The following is a 16,119-nucleotide window of genomic DNA, read 5'->3' as shown; positions in this document are numbered from 1 at the left end:
ACTGCCTCTAGGAAGCACTGTGAATAAAAATGGTGACACTGCAACAGAGAAGATTTTTTTATGTTCAGCATCCACATACTCAGAATCAGTCATCATTGTGCAACAAGAATGTTTGCCTTATAAGATGGATTACTTTGAAATTGTCTGCAAATGATAATTTCAAAGTGATCCACACTACAACTGATTCCAACTTTGTGAACTGCAAAACACAAAATGCTTTCTGTTGCATAGTTACCATTTTTGTTTATGGTACTTTCTAGAAGCAACATACAAAAAGATATTTATATGCAGATGACACTTGAACATTTACTTTACATTTTCAGATACTTAAACTCATTAATTTCTAACTTTTGTTAAATTATTTCAATAAAAAACAAATTTCTATAAATTATGTTGATGTATTTGAAAGTAAAGTAAGTTTGAAAAAAAAAAGATTATTCTAGAAATTAAATACAAAAAAGAAAAAAAGCAATAAAAAAATATTGTTTACCTTAAGTGTTATAAAATTAGATACATCAAATTTATATAAAAATGTTGATTGATTATTTTCACTTGTATTTAAAGTCTGTAAATTAGAATTATCATGCAAATCTGAACTTCCAGGAATGCGATACTTCAGAGCATCCTCAGCATTATTTCCTAAATTCAGTCTACTTAGTATAGTTTTTACGGTATCAGTATTTAAAGCACTATCTTGTTCTTCTTCAAACTTTTCACAAATATCATCTGAAGATACGAAATCTATATCTTCGTCATCATCCTCATCGTCCTCATCTTCGTCGTCTTCAAAAACTTCATTTTCAATCAAACTTTGATCTTCACATAAGAATTTTCATGTAAAAAAATAAAATAAAATCAGAAAATACATTAATAATTTTCAGTTTTTTTAATCATCAACTATTATTATTACATTTTACACTAAAAAATAAAACCCATAATTCTGATTATAAGAAAAATAGAAAAATTTATGAGTGTTAGAGGCATGATGTCAGTATGTTTTATATCATTATGGTATTAGAATATACATGTAACACATTAATGTTTAGACATTAGGTCTTAATGTTGGAATGTCAACATGCTGTGTTTGTCCAAAAAAAAAACTTTCAAATCATTATATGATTTCAACTATACAGGTAACCCCCGTATAACACGGTAGTTACGTTTCAAAAAATTGCCGTGTTATGCGAATCAAAGAACTAGTACGAAAAGGAGGGTTAGGTTCCAAAAATTAAAAAACATGCTACTATATTTTCATAATTAAGTTAAATATCTTTATTAAAATTTTCTTAAGTGATACATATGAATATAAATTAAACAATGTTTTCTTTGTCCTCACTAAAAGCACTATTAACAGAGAGTGTTTTATTTTTGGCAAGTTATCATTATCCTCTGAGCATTTTTCTGCATTATTTTCAGATTCATGCTTTACCTTTTGCAAAAAGTGTATGTAATTTTAGATTGCTTGCTTCTAGTTAAAAGATCTTTATAATTTTTTTTTTATGGTGCTAAGCACTTATGGAATAAGGGAAAAACATATGGCAACACCAGAAGCAGAAGCGTCGAGATATGGCAAAATTGAAACAATTTTCACGAAGGACCATGTGTATGGAGACGACAAAAGAAAATTTACACACTTAAGTACTAATAGTTCACGAAAATAATAATTTTCGTGAACTATTAGTACTTACGTATGTAAAAATTTATTACATTTCATGTTGTACAAGGGTTTTACCCATTTCTTGAACCGTGTCAGAGTGAATCCATGCTATAAAAGTACCGTGTTATACGGGGGATGGTACCAATTCTCGAACCGTGTTAGAGTGAATCCGTGCTATAGAAGTGCCGTGTTATACGGGGGATGGTACCAATTCTCGAACCGTGTTAGAGTGAATCCGCGCTATAGAAGTGCCGTGTTATATGGGGGTTACCTGTATAAGTAAAATATTATACAGTATACCAGAAAGAATTCTATCATTTTTAATTAATGTAATTATGTTAATTATAATCTGAGAAGCATGCAACATACACCAATTGATACAGTAACTATCCAAGTTTCATCTCCCATTAACATTTAAATGCTTTGTGGTCTATTGCTTCTAAGAAGCATTGTAAACAAAAATGGTAACTCTGTAATAAAGTGAGTGATTCTGACTTTGTATTCTGCAGTTTACAAAGTCAGAATTATTTGTTGTTATGCAACACAAGTAATCTGCAGGAGCTACAAAATTGAGTCTATTAATGGATGAGTGACAATGGATATGCCGGAAGAATTTAGGTATTGGTTAGATGTGTGCCAAGCAAGATATACAGTACATGTTGAGAAACTGTAATGAGCAAATGTAAAGCTTGGATTGTTTTACAATGTGTAAATGTACAGTACATTACAATGTTCCCAAATAGTAACACAATTACAATGGTAGCATTCTTTTATTATTTTTAAAATTAATATTGAATTACTGGTAGTTTGTATTTTGAAGCATTGTACTTACAAGAGTAATAATGATCAGTACTGAAACTAATTGTTTATCACCAATTATTTTCATAAACAATGTTTAATAAGCACAAAATATTGCATTAAATAATACAAATACATTATAATCTGTAAAATATTTTTTCCTTAGAAACAAAAACTAATCACTTATACCCATTTTCAAATTATTGAATTTTTAAGGCATGGTACCTAGTAACTTCAAAGCAATTTTCATTGTCATTCCATAAATGTTTTATGGTAATGATTGAAGATGTTAACACTGTTTAAACTGTTACTTCTTGCAATTTTTGCATGTTCATAATTCTACATATGCAAACATTGTGTGGAAATCTATTGATTATTTAACTTGTTTTACATCTGAGGTAGAAGTTTGTTAGTCCAGCATACATGAAATTACAACAGTGCCAGATCACTGAAAATAATCTACAGTAGAGCGTCGATTTTCCGAATCAATTGGGGACTGGGGTTGTTCGTATAACTGATATTTCGGATAACCGATTTATGCACGAAAAAATAGTTTAACGTATCCGATGTTGAAATTTTTCTCCATTGCATGTCACTTTGCGTTGAATTTTCGTCGATGTTAAGCCTAACTAAGGGTATTGTATCGTTAAAAATTATTTTTTTATTTTGTACAAACAAAATAAATATATTGAAAAATATAAAAACGATAAAAATTATACTTCAAATGTTAATTTAGTATCAAAAACATAAAATATTTAAGTAGCCCAAGACATAGCCAAAGATTGAAGCTCCACAGCACTGGCGAAAATTTAAATTTGCCAACTGGAAATCTTTCGGATGATTGACATTTCGGATGATTGACTTTCGGAAAATCGACGCTCTACTGTATTATGAAACATTTTTGTATTTTTACAAACTTTGATAGGTTATGTGCAGTGTGCACCTGTAGACATTACTGTACAATTTGTACCAGTGCATGACTAGATTGTGTTAAGTTTGATAGAAAAACCTACAAAAATGTTAATAAACATATTATGGCCCAGGGACTTTAGTGCTCCAATATCCAAATAAATTCCAATTTGTGAAACACTTGCATAATGAATATTACCAGACAAGTATGGATTTGGCTACTTTTAAAGTACCAGATTAACATATTTCAATTGTATTTATTAATTTCTAATATAACAACATTCAACGAAATAATCCAAAATATTTATCCTTTATTCAAAAGTTTAAAATAAATTGTTGAAAATGAAAATAAAATAAATAAATATATGTAAGTGTGTATGATTGAACCTATTCATTTTTGTAAGTTATAATGCTTATTTTAATATGGATGTAGTTGTAATTAGTATTTTTATGTATTAATAATAATATATAATTATTCATAATTAAGCATGCAATTATTTAATTTCCACACTTAAATAATATATTGGAAATTGATATATCTGAAAAAATGAAGCATAAACTATCACATACACTGATACTATAACACTTACCAGAAGGTGATCGACAAGTTATAAAATATTCATAAGTGCTTCTTATACATTCAACAATATAATGAAACCACTGATGATTTGCAATGGATCGTGCAACATTTCTTTTTTTATGATAAGGATCTAAACAAAAAATTATTCATTTATTTAAATAAATCACTATTCAAAATTTTTTTAGTATTTATATTTTTTAAAATTTTCTAAAATAAAACAATTTACAACTAGTACAAATATTAAACAACAAATTAATTGGATAATTTAAACCTGTTATTATTTCCTTTAAAATTTGTATTAAAGCTGGTGTCAAAATAAAGTTATTTCAAATTTTTTTAGTATAAATTTGGATAATTCAAAGCAATTTCTCACGTTTCAAGTGTAAAAGTGAGAAAGAGCAAACAGAATTTAGTCAATTTATTATTAACTCCTAAGTTAGAGCAAAATTATGTGTTTCACAGTTTTAATAATGTTTAAATCTGCATTGCAGGGCTGTCTAGTTACATTTTTATGATGTTTGAATGAAGGATGAAGTGATTAGAAAAGTGGAAAAGAAAGCAAAGATAATGTGATATCATCAAAGAATATGGATTACTCTAAATACTGTACACATGTATGTAATATTAAAAACACTACCCTAGTTTATTTTATTTACTTCATTCTTCAAAAATATTATAGTTATTAGAAAATTAAACAAGAAAAAAAAGAGAACTCAAAAATATATTTACAAACCTTCTATACACATCATTCGTGTTGTCCACTTTTTCTCAGTACATAATAAAGGTTTCAACTGACAGACTGAAATTACATGATGCTTAAACAGAAATTTTGTACCATAAAATTTAAGCAATTCCATCCATAATTGAGCCACACTTTGATTATTTATAGATTTCCAAGATGTCTTCTGAAACTTTATATTTCAAATAATTAATATTTTATCAAATTTTTTGTAAAATATGTTATATAATAAAAAATTAAAATTAATAATTTGCTATGAATAACTTTATGTGCTGTTGTGAAGCCCTAATATTTCTAGACTTTTGTGTAGTGTTTGTGGTATGACACCTATGCAAGAAAATACTACAGGTACTGTACATGTACAATTAATATCTTATCCAAGCAAGAGGAGGAAAAAACATTAATTCACAATTAACAAAGCATCAATGTTGTTTTCTACTCCTGCTTCAATGAAAAAATCAGTAAAGAAGTAAATTATAAATGGATGAGAGGGATAAAAGACAATTTATTTTTTTAAATGTGATATTTTTAAAGTTTATCATCATATTTGTTTAAGAAAAATCCAGTTTTGAAAGTCTTTATAAAATACAGGTACTAAAGACATAAGAACTAATGAGGGTATGACACCCAAAATGCATTTTCTTGTAACTAATATCAAAAGTCTAAATTCATTCCTGTAGCCTCCAACATTTCCTGTATGATAAGTCTGTTAAAAATGTGATACTCTAAGCTTTAAATTTTGAAACTGCTGGGATATGACTTGCAAGTTGTTCTGAATATGTGAAGAAGCATTCATTTCTCTTGAGAATGGTGAGAATGCAATCTAACAAGTGATTTCAATTGTCACTTATTGGCTTGATGATGCAGAAATAAGTAAAATATCTGATAGATTAGATTTTCTGTGAGATAAGTTTCTTCAAAAGGCAAATCTATGTGTATTGTGGTTCCAAGTGACAGAATGTCATTGGTAGATACTGCATTAACTAGCCTTTAATTACTTTATTTATGTTAAGGCTGAAAGTTAACTTGGTGTCATATATTATTTCTAAATCATTAACTTGAATAATCTATCCTTGCTGTAATTGAAAATTTAGCTATATTTATATAAAATATTAATATTTTTTTTAACTTTAATTCAAATAGTACTAAAAGATGTATAAAAACATATAATCTAAATGACAATATTGATAAAATTTACATTATGTTTTTAGTTCTTTATTAGAATAATATTTAATTTTTGCATACATCAGTTAATGTTTCATAAATTTATTCTGATATTCACAAATGTTTGATAAGAACAATATTTATGTAAAAAAATTAATTAAATCTAATTCAATTTTATTATATTAATAATTTAAAATGTAACACTTACCACATTTCCAGAATCATCACCATCAAAATCTGTCAACTGTAAAATCACATTGAAAATAAACTTTATTAAATCAACTGTTACAATTAACAACTTTTTAAAAACAAAAATGTACTTTCAGTTATAAAAAACAATATCAAATTTCCAAAATAAATACAATAGAACCTTGGTAACTGGTCATCCATGGAATCAGAAAAGATTGCTAAGTTTTTTGTTTTATTTGTTTACAACAACACATGGGTGAACTGCTGAGAAAAATTCCTCTTAAAAAGACTTTTATGGAAAGCTAACCCTTATTTAGCTGTTACTAATGTGAAAAGCAGGGACCCTGGGTCAACCCCATTTCACATACAGAATGGAAAAGTAATATAAAAAAAAGACAGAAGAAATTTTTCAAGAGTCCTGACACCAGTTAGGATATTAATTATTATTATATTAATTAATTTATCTTCTGAGTGAAAAAGTATTTTTAAAGATCAACTGGACTTTTAGGAGGGTTTAGTATAAAAGCTAAATTACGTAAGATATGTAAAATGACAATGGAGTTAGGCATTAAACAAATAAACAACAATTTGGAATATATCTATATATTTATTATACAAACTATATTATATATACATATTAAATGGAAATTCAGAACGATAATAAGAATAAAACAAAACTGATTGGTTCTGATATTCATGTAAAGGAGGACTACAAATCCTAACCTATTAAATCTATCCAGATGAGAGAGTGTTTACATAACAAAATTATACTATCTATGATTTGTGTATCAATGTTGATACTCTTTCAATTGATGAGGGAGACTGTAGACTTGTCAAATTGAGTGCACAAAGTAAACTACGAGAATCTTTTGGCGATGACTGAAGAGCGATGAGAATGTTGGCTAAAGCATTGGCAAAAGCCTTAGCAGGAGTGCATTGGAAGGTGACCTCATCTTTTATACTGAATTTTATTCAACTGAATTATTGTAAACAGCACTTCATGGTTCCTACATGTGACAGAAGTCAGGCAGACCTGCAGAGAGAGAGTGAAATATCCACTCAAACTATCACTTTTGGAGGAATTAAACTGCCCTCATCCGGCAGTAAAATAAAGTTCCCTTTTACTTAAATTTTAGATCTATCAAAATAATTATAAATAAATATTTTAAAAATTAATTCTTATGCCTCTATGTCCTTACAGTATTTAATTTTAATTATATCTTTGTGTACATTGGACTTAGTATGTTAATAGGACTTATTATACTAGTGTTGTATCAGTTTTTGCAAATAGAGGAAATCTTATTCAGAGAACACAAAATCTTCATTTTTCACTTGGTTTTTCACCTGAGAAACCAAGGTGATTATTAATTTTGCTTATAGTCACCACCCCACACCTTGAGCACCTCAAATGGTTGGAAACAATGGAGATTTTTAAAGCTCCTCCTCCTGCATTAATTCGAAGGACGAGATTGGTCTTTCAATGGCCTGGCAGGCTTTACTACAAACTTAACATTATATTCTTAATTTCAAAGAAAATGCGGAAACAAGTACGCTTACGTTATGGTTATTACATCTCATACACATGTAGATTTATTTTTGTTGTGTGATTTTTGACTTGTTATTGACAACCATTTTGGACATTGATGGCTAAGTTAGAACATTTTTAAACACAACACGTGAACTGATATGCAGAGGAACTGGACATTCGAAATTTACATTGTTTGATTTTGTTCAAAATTTTTGTATTCGTTATTCTTTTTAGAAGATCCAGCTGATTTATCTGACAAAGAACCAGGAAAGGGTTTTGAAAACGTTTGGATTTATTACATTTTTACTTATTACGCACCGGTTAAAGGTTCATGTAAGTCCATATTTTGTTATATATGCCCTTGTGTGCAGTTTGGGGTTTATAGTATACTTGTTACATCATTTGCCAAACTACATTTATTATTAAATACAATGGAGTTAAATCATTTATGAGACATGCTCATTACAGAAAGTGTGAAAAAAACTGCACCTATTCATATATCTTTCCTTCCCTGTCATCGTGTCAACCAACGAAGCAGTTTCCAAAGATGGCAACCTTACATAACATAATGGGATAGTTCATTGAGTAAAAGGAAATTAGCTGTAATTTCTTTGGGGTAGTGTTGCAACATTAACTTTATCTAAAATAAGATTAAAAATTCATTTCATAGTACACAATAAAAGCATGAATATCCACATATAAATGGAAAATTTTCACGTTTCTTTCAAAAGATTGAAAAATAATTGGGAAATCCAGAATCATTCTTAAGCTTGATGTTTATTAATTAATGAATGTAAATTGTTAATTTTTCCAAACTAGCATAACTTTAGAAAGTATTTAAAAGAATCAGAATTGGGAGCTTTCAGCAGAATTGGAATTGGAAGAAATTTTGGTATTGTCCCATCACTACTTGTTACCTTTTCTCAATTAATTTTAATGTGAAATAAATCATTCATATTAAAGTGTAACTGCAACAACACACCTTTTTATTATTAAGACTATTTTAGTTATAAGTTGTATAATAAATTATATTAAAATAAATGTTATATATACAATTAAATTCACTAAGGTATAAAAAGAGGCTTAAAAGTGATATATTGTATAAATTTTTCATATCTGTAATTTTTATTCTGAGATGGCTGTTGCCATCCATTTTTGCTTGAGGTAGCATAAGTTTGCATTACTTGGATAATTGGGGTTCTACTGTATCTCTCTCTATTTTGGAAAAATGAGTCACAGAAAACCTTAATCTAGACTTTTGATCAGTTAACCAAAATTATAGTTTGATTTAGCAATGAATTAACTTGAACTACAATAGTATGCATGAAAAATTGATAAACCAGAAAAACATGATATTTATGAGCTTAGATTGTATTTATCATCAAAATAGAAACATAATAACTGTTCAACTAAAAACAATTATGCTAGAAAATTTAAATTAAAACATTAATAAATTCTTAGCACTTGAACACTGTTTAAATGTTTAATTTAATTAATAATTTCTTTATCATCAGAAAATTTTGAGAGATGTACTAAAACAATTTACTGTTTCAATAACTGAAAGTACTGATTTTAAAATAACTTATAATTGTTTTAAATATTAACAAAATGTTCAACTACTCTGGAAAGCTAAAGATAAATTATACATATATAAACAGAAAACACATACTTCATGTAAAACAGGAATAACAGGTGGATCATGTTGTTGAAGAAAAAATATCACCATTAATGGATAACAGTAAGATGGCAGTGAACATATTTGCTGCTGATCTATTTCACAGACCTAATTAAAATTATACATGCATTAATAATAAATTACCATTTAATCAATAATTTTACTTGCAAAAAATCTCACCTTTGCCCAAAATCTAAATATTATTCCTAATTTACGAACTCTCTCATCACAATAGGCGTAGTGGGCAAATAAACGACTGGTTTTCCCAGAAAATTCATTATTTAGTGTTATTTCACATGTCAGATTTGTTTGTCTATCTAAAAACGTTATCTTCGGAACAGCTGCAGTAAAATCTTTCCATACATTTATGTATTTATCTTCTGTAATAAGAAATTTCAACACTTTATATTTTGGCAAACATATCAAACTAATAATCTTTATGTTTACAAAATAATATAAATTACCTCTTTCCTTAATTATATCATATGTATTAAGGAGAACTCTGGATGGAGAAATTCCTTGAGGGACGGCAAGATCAATGTTTAAATTACTGTCTTTGAGACCGAACCCATTAACAGAGGAACCAAACAAATGAATTTCACATTCTGCAGAAAAACTTAATTTTAAATAAATAATTGTATATTATATCAAAAAATATTAACTATTTTAGTGCTATTATCAATACTGAATAACAAACATTTAATGATTTTTCTTTGACCAAATATATAACATAAATTAATATTTTACTTAAATTACATTAAATATTACTAAATTTTTTAAAGACAATTTCAGTAATCTTTTTCAAGAGATTCCAAAATAAAATACAGTATAAATATAAAATCTATCAATTTTGTTATGTGGACATCATCTGCTTAACATTTTACTGGTAGAATAATGCAAACATCTGTCTGATGCTTCTTAATTAATCTTAATTCTTAATTTGTTTATTACAAGTCTTATATTGCCTTTTTATTCATTTTTTGCTATTTATTGATATAGTGCCATGGTGGCCAAACTGCAACTTGCACATCACATGCAGTTCTTCTAGACTCTTATTGTGGCTCCTGTACAGTTAACAATTTCTTTTATAAACTTGAGACAGGCTACTTACACATGTAATATTATATAATTGCATGGAAGCTACAATAAGGGTCTAGAAGAGCTGAAATTTGACTACTGCAAATATAGTAATTCATTAACATTTTTAAATTTTGTACATTTAATTTTTACTTATTTCCATTACTCATTTTTTATTCTGTATTTTATATTTTCAAGATTTTATTATTTTGTTATTTCTATTGTTTGTTTGTACTTTAAATGGGAATTTGTTTAGTTGGAGTAATGATCTTTAGTTCATACAAACTTTACCATAATAAAGACTAAAGAATAAAATAATACATGTCTTAATTCTTTTAATTTCAAAATATATTTATAACGAAAATAATTTAAATTTGTTAGCATATTGCCTTTCTACATGAAAACTCTTTTTATTTTTGTTGCCCATCAGAAAATTAGCTATTCTGCACTAACTAACTAGATTAAAAAAATGATATCATACAAGATTTCATCTTCTGATATCTTTCTATAAACAAAATACATTGTCTCACTTGGTTATTTTCTGCTCATCTCATAATCAATTAGACAGGTCTCAATAACAATCAAAATACTAAACATTGTATCAATACTTTTTGTTATATTTGACTAGAAATATGATGGAAATTAAATGAGAGATCCAATATTCAAATAGTACCAGTTAATCTGATAGAATAAACAACTCAAAACGAATGACTCATGACAGAAAATGTAAAGTTTTAAATTATAAACATTAAATAATGTAAAATAATACAGCAGAGCGTCGTTTAACCAAAAGTCGATTATCCAAAAGAATTCCAGTCAGCAAATTTAAATTTTTGCTAGTGCTATAGCGCTGCAATTTTTGGCTATATCTTGGGCCACTCCAACATTTTTTTGTTGGTGTGTGAGTTTTAGCTGGCAGCACTGGCACTTTTGTGTAATGTTTTTCTGAGGACTGTGTGTCCTGCTGAATCAAACATTTTTGATACTAGATTAATTTCTAAAGTATAATTTTTTTTTGCTTTTATATTTTTCAATATATTTATTTTGTTTGTAAAAAATAAAGAAATAATTTTTAATGATACAATATCCATGATTATTATTTAAAAAAGTTTATGTTAGGCTTAACATAGAAGAAAATTCAACGCGAAGCGACACGCAATGGAGAAAAATTTCAACATGGATAAATTAATATATTACTTTCGTACATAATCAGTTATCCGAAAAACCCCAGTCCCCAATTGATTCAGATAAATGACACTCTACTGTATATATTTTGAGATATAAATTGTTTCAAAACCAAAAGAACTTTCAATACTAGAACTATAAAGGCAGCTCATAAAAATTATATAAAAATAACATAACAGTTCCCTATCACATGGTTCAACTAAATGCCTGCTTTACTGTGTGTTTCAATGTGTTTTAAACATTTCTGAACTGCAGAATTCTAAAATTTTTAAAATTGTTATTTGTTCTAATATTTAGAAAAATGTTTTTGCGTTATTTTATCCAATTTGCTCACTTAAAAGTAATGAAGTTATTCTATTGCAGTTACTGAAAACAAACTTAGATAAGTAGCATAAAAATATTTATTTCATAAATACTTTTGACCAACTTCAGATCAATGCAAAACATAAAATTGTAATTTCATTATAAATACTTCTTTAGTCTTTATTATGGTAAAGTCTGTATGAACTAAAGATCATTACTCCAACTAAACAAATTCCCATTTAAAGTACAAACAAACAATAGAAATAACAAATTAAAATTAAAACATATTTCTTTCATAATTTTACCATTGTAAATTATTTTATTAGTATGTAAAATAAATTATTAGTATATACAATAAATACAGCTAACCCAACAGTTATTTCAAATACCAAACAAACAACCAGATTTTTTACCAGCCTATACGACTACGTAATTACTAAGCAATTTGGCAGGAGGCTCATTGCCATCTCTTGATAAATATAATAAATTGAATTTAAAATAAATAAATTTATTATATTGGCATAAGGCAGTCTGGTGCCCTGCCTTCTGCTAAACTGCTTAGTAATTATTTTGCCTTATAGCCCACGTATCAGGTTGTTCATTTGGTGTAGCTAGTATATTTTATACAAAAAAAAAAAAAAAAAAAAAAAAAGTAAGATATGCCATGCACTTAGATGTTATTTTAAGTAAATTAAACATATGTAGTATTGATAAAATACGAGGGTGGATCAAATATACACGATAATTTTGCTAATCTGCTTACCATGCAGTTCCTAATTAGATGATGTAGAGTGAAGTTGATGTTTGGTTTGTGAGAAGTGGGGGAACTGGCTTGGTTAACAAGCACACTCAGTTCTGTCATCAGTACAGCCATGACTGATCAAAAGGTACATTTGTCTGTTGCTCAATGCATCACAATAAAGTTTTTAACTAATGAGGGCGTTAAACCCTTAGAAATTTTTAGTTGATTGAAGGTACAGTTTGGGGACAGTACACTGTCTCAGAATTGTGTGTATACTTGAACCAGAGAATTTAAAGGTGGGCAAGAACATGTTGAAAATGCAGGTCGTGATCAACACCCAAGGACGAATCTTACAGATGACAACATCCATTAATGGTATACTTGCTTACTGGAGAATAAAATCAATAAATATAAACCATTCAACTATCCAGCAAAATTCTTTAATAATTTAAAAACGTTTTCAAACGCATTAAGCGTTCATCTTCAGTTATTTCTCCATTCGAAATGTGAAATTCGAAAAATTACGCAACGGAAATTCCAAATAACGATTATGTAAAAAATTAAAAGGTAACGCGTTACAAATGAAAGTGCTATATACAAATATTCGTGTGCTCAATAAACAATAATAATAATAATAAAATAATAACAAAAAATAAAATAAATAAATAAATAAATCTATCAACGATCATCATAAGCCTGATTGAGCCTTTTATATGGATCTATGCCACTTCGTCGCAAAAAGATTTCCAAGCGGACGAAAGCCCGTCGGCATCTCTAAAGTTGATACACTGTGCGCTCTTCTGTGCCTTGTGGATTTCCAACTTTTCAAGGTATTTTACCGCGTGCCTAGATCTGGTGGCTTTTATTATAGAGGCCTGGTCCCAGAAAACAGTGATGCCTTGTTGTTTAGCATAAGCGGCAAGGACCGTGCTGTCTACCGTTTTGTTCACTGAAAGCTTATGCTCATTGATTCTTTTTTTCAAATTCCTCAAAGTTGCGCCTATATATATTAAATTAGAGTTGAACCTGTGGTCCCGTAGCGGTATCGAGTATATTCCTGTTAAGGAGTTGCGTTCATAATCCCCCTTGTCATTCCTTAACATCCTGTATATAGTGGGATTACGTCGATAAACTATCTGCAAGTTCTTACTTTTGGAAACCCTCTTGATAATTGGTTTAAGGAAAGGTATATAATCGATGACTATTCTTTCTTTTTGGTGGTTTTGCTTTTGCCTCCTTATAAGATTATTATCTTTCTTAATGAGGGCCTCTATTCTTCTTCTTCCGTAGCCATGTTGCGCGGCAGTACTTCGTATATATTGTAACTCCTTAACAGTATCGCAAACATTTGTGCAATGGGTGTGTGCTCTCCTTATCCAAGATCGAAATACCGCCATTTTAATATGCTCCGGATCCGCTGAATTCTTGGGGATAATGATGGGAATAGATGTCGGTTTACAATAAATATTGGTTCGGATTTCCCCTTTTATGCATGTTATAGTCAGATCCAAGAAATTAACACTATTACTCCCTTGTTGCTCCAATTCTAAGGTTAAACCATACGGGTTACTGTTTATCCGATCTACAAAATGCTTGATGTTGCGATTATCCTTCCACAAGATAAATACATCATCAACATATCTCGCATATATCAATATATCTTGTTGTAAGGAAGGGATGATACTGTTTTCTAGATTACGAAGTACTAATTCGCAGAGGACAGACGACATGGGGCTACCCATCGGTACTCCCCGTCCCTGTAGATAAGTATTATTTTCGAATTCAAAGAAAGATGTATGACAAATCAAGTCTACTAATTCCAAAATCTGTGTATGGTATTTGGTAGCGGCCCTTCCTTTGCACCGACACCACCGTTGCGTCCGGAAAACCTTATACCGAACGTTGAGACGCTCATAAAGGATATGAATTTAACTGAGCAAGATTATTACAGATGGAAAACAAGATTATATGCCGAGACGGAGAGATATTCTAACAAAAATGCTTTACGTTTCCAACGGCACATTAAGGAAGCGAAAGAATGGCTCCAAAAAAATGACGTTGTTCTCATAAAGGCTGATAAATCAAAAGGTGTTGTACTCATCAAACGGAGCTCATATAGAGAAAAACTGCATGACTACATCGACAGCACCGAATGTCTTCCTGCCCCGAGTAATTACCTGGAAGCCTTACAACAAAGAGTGAGAAAATTTACACTAACTCCTTTAGCCAATTATCTGGGTATGAGGTCTGCTACTTTACAAGCTCCTAGGACACCAAGAATTTTTGCCTTCGGAAAAACACATAAGCCTGGTTCGCAGTTACGGCCTGTGGTAGAAAAATGTAATGCTCCAACTTTCAGAATAGAAAAACGACTTGTTAAATTTGTACAAGAAAAGATGCAGGTTTCGCCTTTTTCGATAAAAAACTCATTGGACTTAATCCGGAAACTGGAAAATGTTGCGCTCATGAATGAGGAATGGATGACAGTGTTAGATTATAAGGCGTTATACCCGTCAATCAAGCTGCCTCCATGCTTTTGTGCTCTGAGAGATTTTTTGCTAATGTTAATAACCCTACCAAATACCATACACAGATTTTGGAATTAGTAGACTTGATTTGTCATACATCTTTCTTTGAATTCGAAAATAATACTTATCTACAGGGACGGGGAGTACCGATGGGTAGCCCCATGTCGTCTGTCCTCTGCGAATTAGTACTTCGTAATCTAGAAAACAGTATCATCCCTTCCTTACAACAAGATATATTAATATATGCAAGATATATTGATGATGTATTTATCTTGTGGAAGGATAATCGCAACATCAAGCATTTTGTAGATCGGATAAACAGTAACCCGTATGGTTTAACCTTAGAATTGGAGCAACAAGGGAGTAATAGTGTTAATTTCTTGGATCTGACTATAACATGCAAAAAAAGGGGAAATCCGAACCAATATTTATCGTAAACCGACATCTATGCCCATCATTATCCCCAAGAATTCAGCGGATCCGGAGCATATTAAAATGGTGGTATTTCGATCTTGGATAAGGAGAGCACACACCCATTGCACAAATGTTTGCGATACTGTTAAGGAGTTACAATATATACGAAGTACTGCCGCGCAACATGGCTACGGAAGAAGAAGAATAGAGGCCCTCATTAAGAAAGATAATAATCTTATAAGGAGGCAAAAGCAAAACCACCAAAAAGAAAGAATAGTCCTCGATTATATACCTTTCCTTAAACCAATTATCAAGAGGGTTTCCAAAAGTAGGAACTTGCAGATAGTTTATCGACGTAATCCCACTATATACAGAATGTTAAGGAATGACAAAGGGAATTACGAACGCAACTCCTTAACAGGAATATACTCGATACCGCTACGGGACTGCAGGTTCAACTCTAATTTAATATATATAGGCGCAACTTTGAGGAATNCAGTGCCGTATGTTTTGTGGTAGGTTGAACCAATTAGTTCAAAACCAGGAATCACACCTCTTGTCTGAAGTTGGTATTCATTCTCAGTATGAGTCTCTTGAATTACAACTATGTCAACTAAATATTTATATTACA

At 29.7% G+C, this 16,119-nt stretch overlaps 1 protein-coding gene across 1 annotated transcript in view; it reads right to left on the bottom strand.

Moving 5' to 3' along the window:
* Window positions 1-14,288, bottom strand: part of LOC111618567 (terminal uridylyltransferase 4-like) — a 40,187-nt gene extending 25,899 nt beyond the window's left edge. Inside the window, exons 1-8 of the mRNA XM_023360124.1 lie at window positions 13,697-14,288; window positions 9,704-9,862; window positions 9,420-9,619; window positions 9,234-9,347; window positions 6,056-6,091; window positions 4,678-4,855; window positions 3,955-4,074; window positions 491-816 (exon numbers count right to left, since the gene is read on the bottom strand). Coding sequence (XP_023215892.1) covers window positions 491-816; window positions 3,955-4,074; window positions 4,678-4,855; window positions 6,056-6,091; window positions 9,234-9,347; window positions 9,420-9,619; window positions 9,704-9,862; window positions 13,697-14,288 — 1,725 coding nt within the window. The remainder of the gene's footprint in view (window positions 1-490; window positions 817-3,954; window positions 4,075-4,677; window positions 4,856-6,055; window positions 6,092-9,233; window positions 9,348-9,419; window positions 9,620-9,703; window positions 9,863-13,696) is intronic.
* Window positions 14,289-16,119: the final 1,831 nt, after the last annotated feature.

This window comes from Centruroides sculpturatus, unplaced genomic scaffold (genome assembly GCF_000671375.1).
Source record: "Centruroides sculpturatus isolate CEXI.00-Female unplaced genomic scaffold, Cexi_2.0 scaffold42, whole genome shotgun sequence".
NCBI lineage: Eukaryota > Metazoa > Arthropoda > Arachnida > Scorpiones > Buthidae > Centruroides > Centruroides sculpturatus.
Note: the sequence above shows the minus strand (reverse complement) of the source record. Positions and strands in the feature narration are given on the sequence as shown.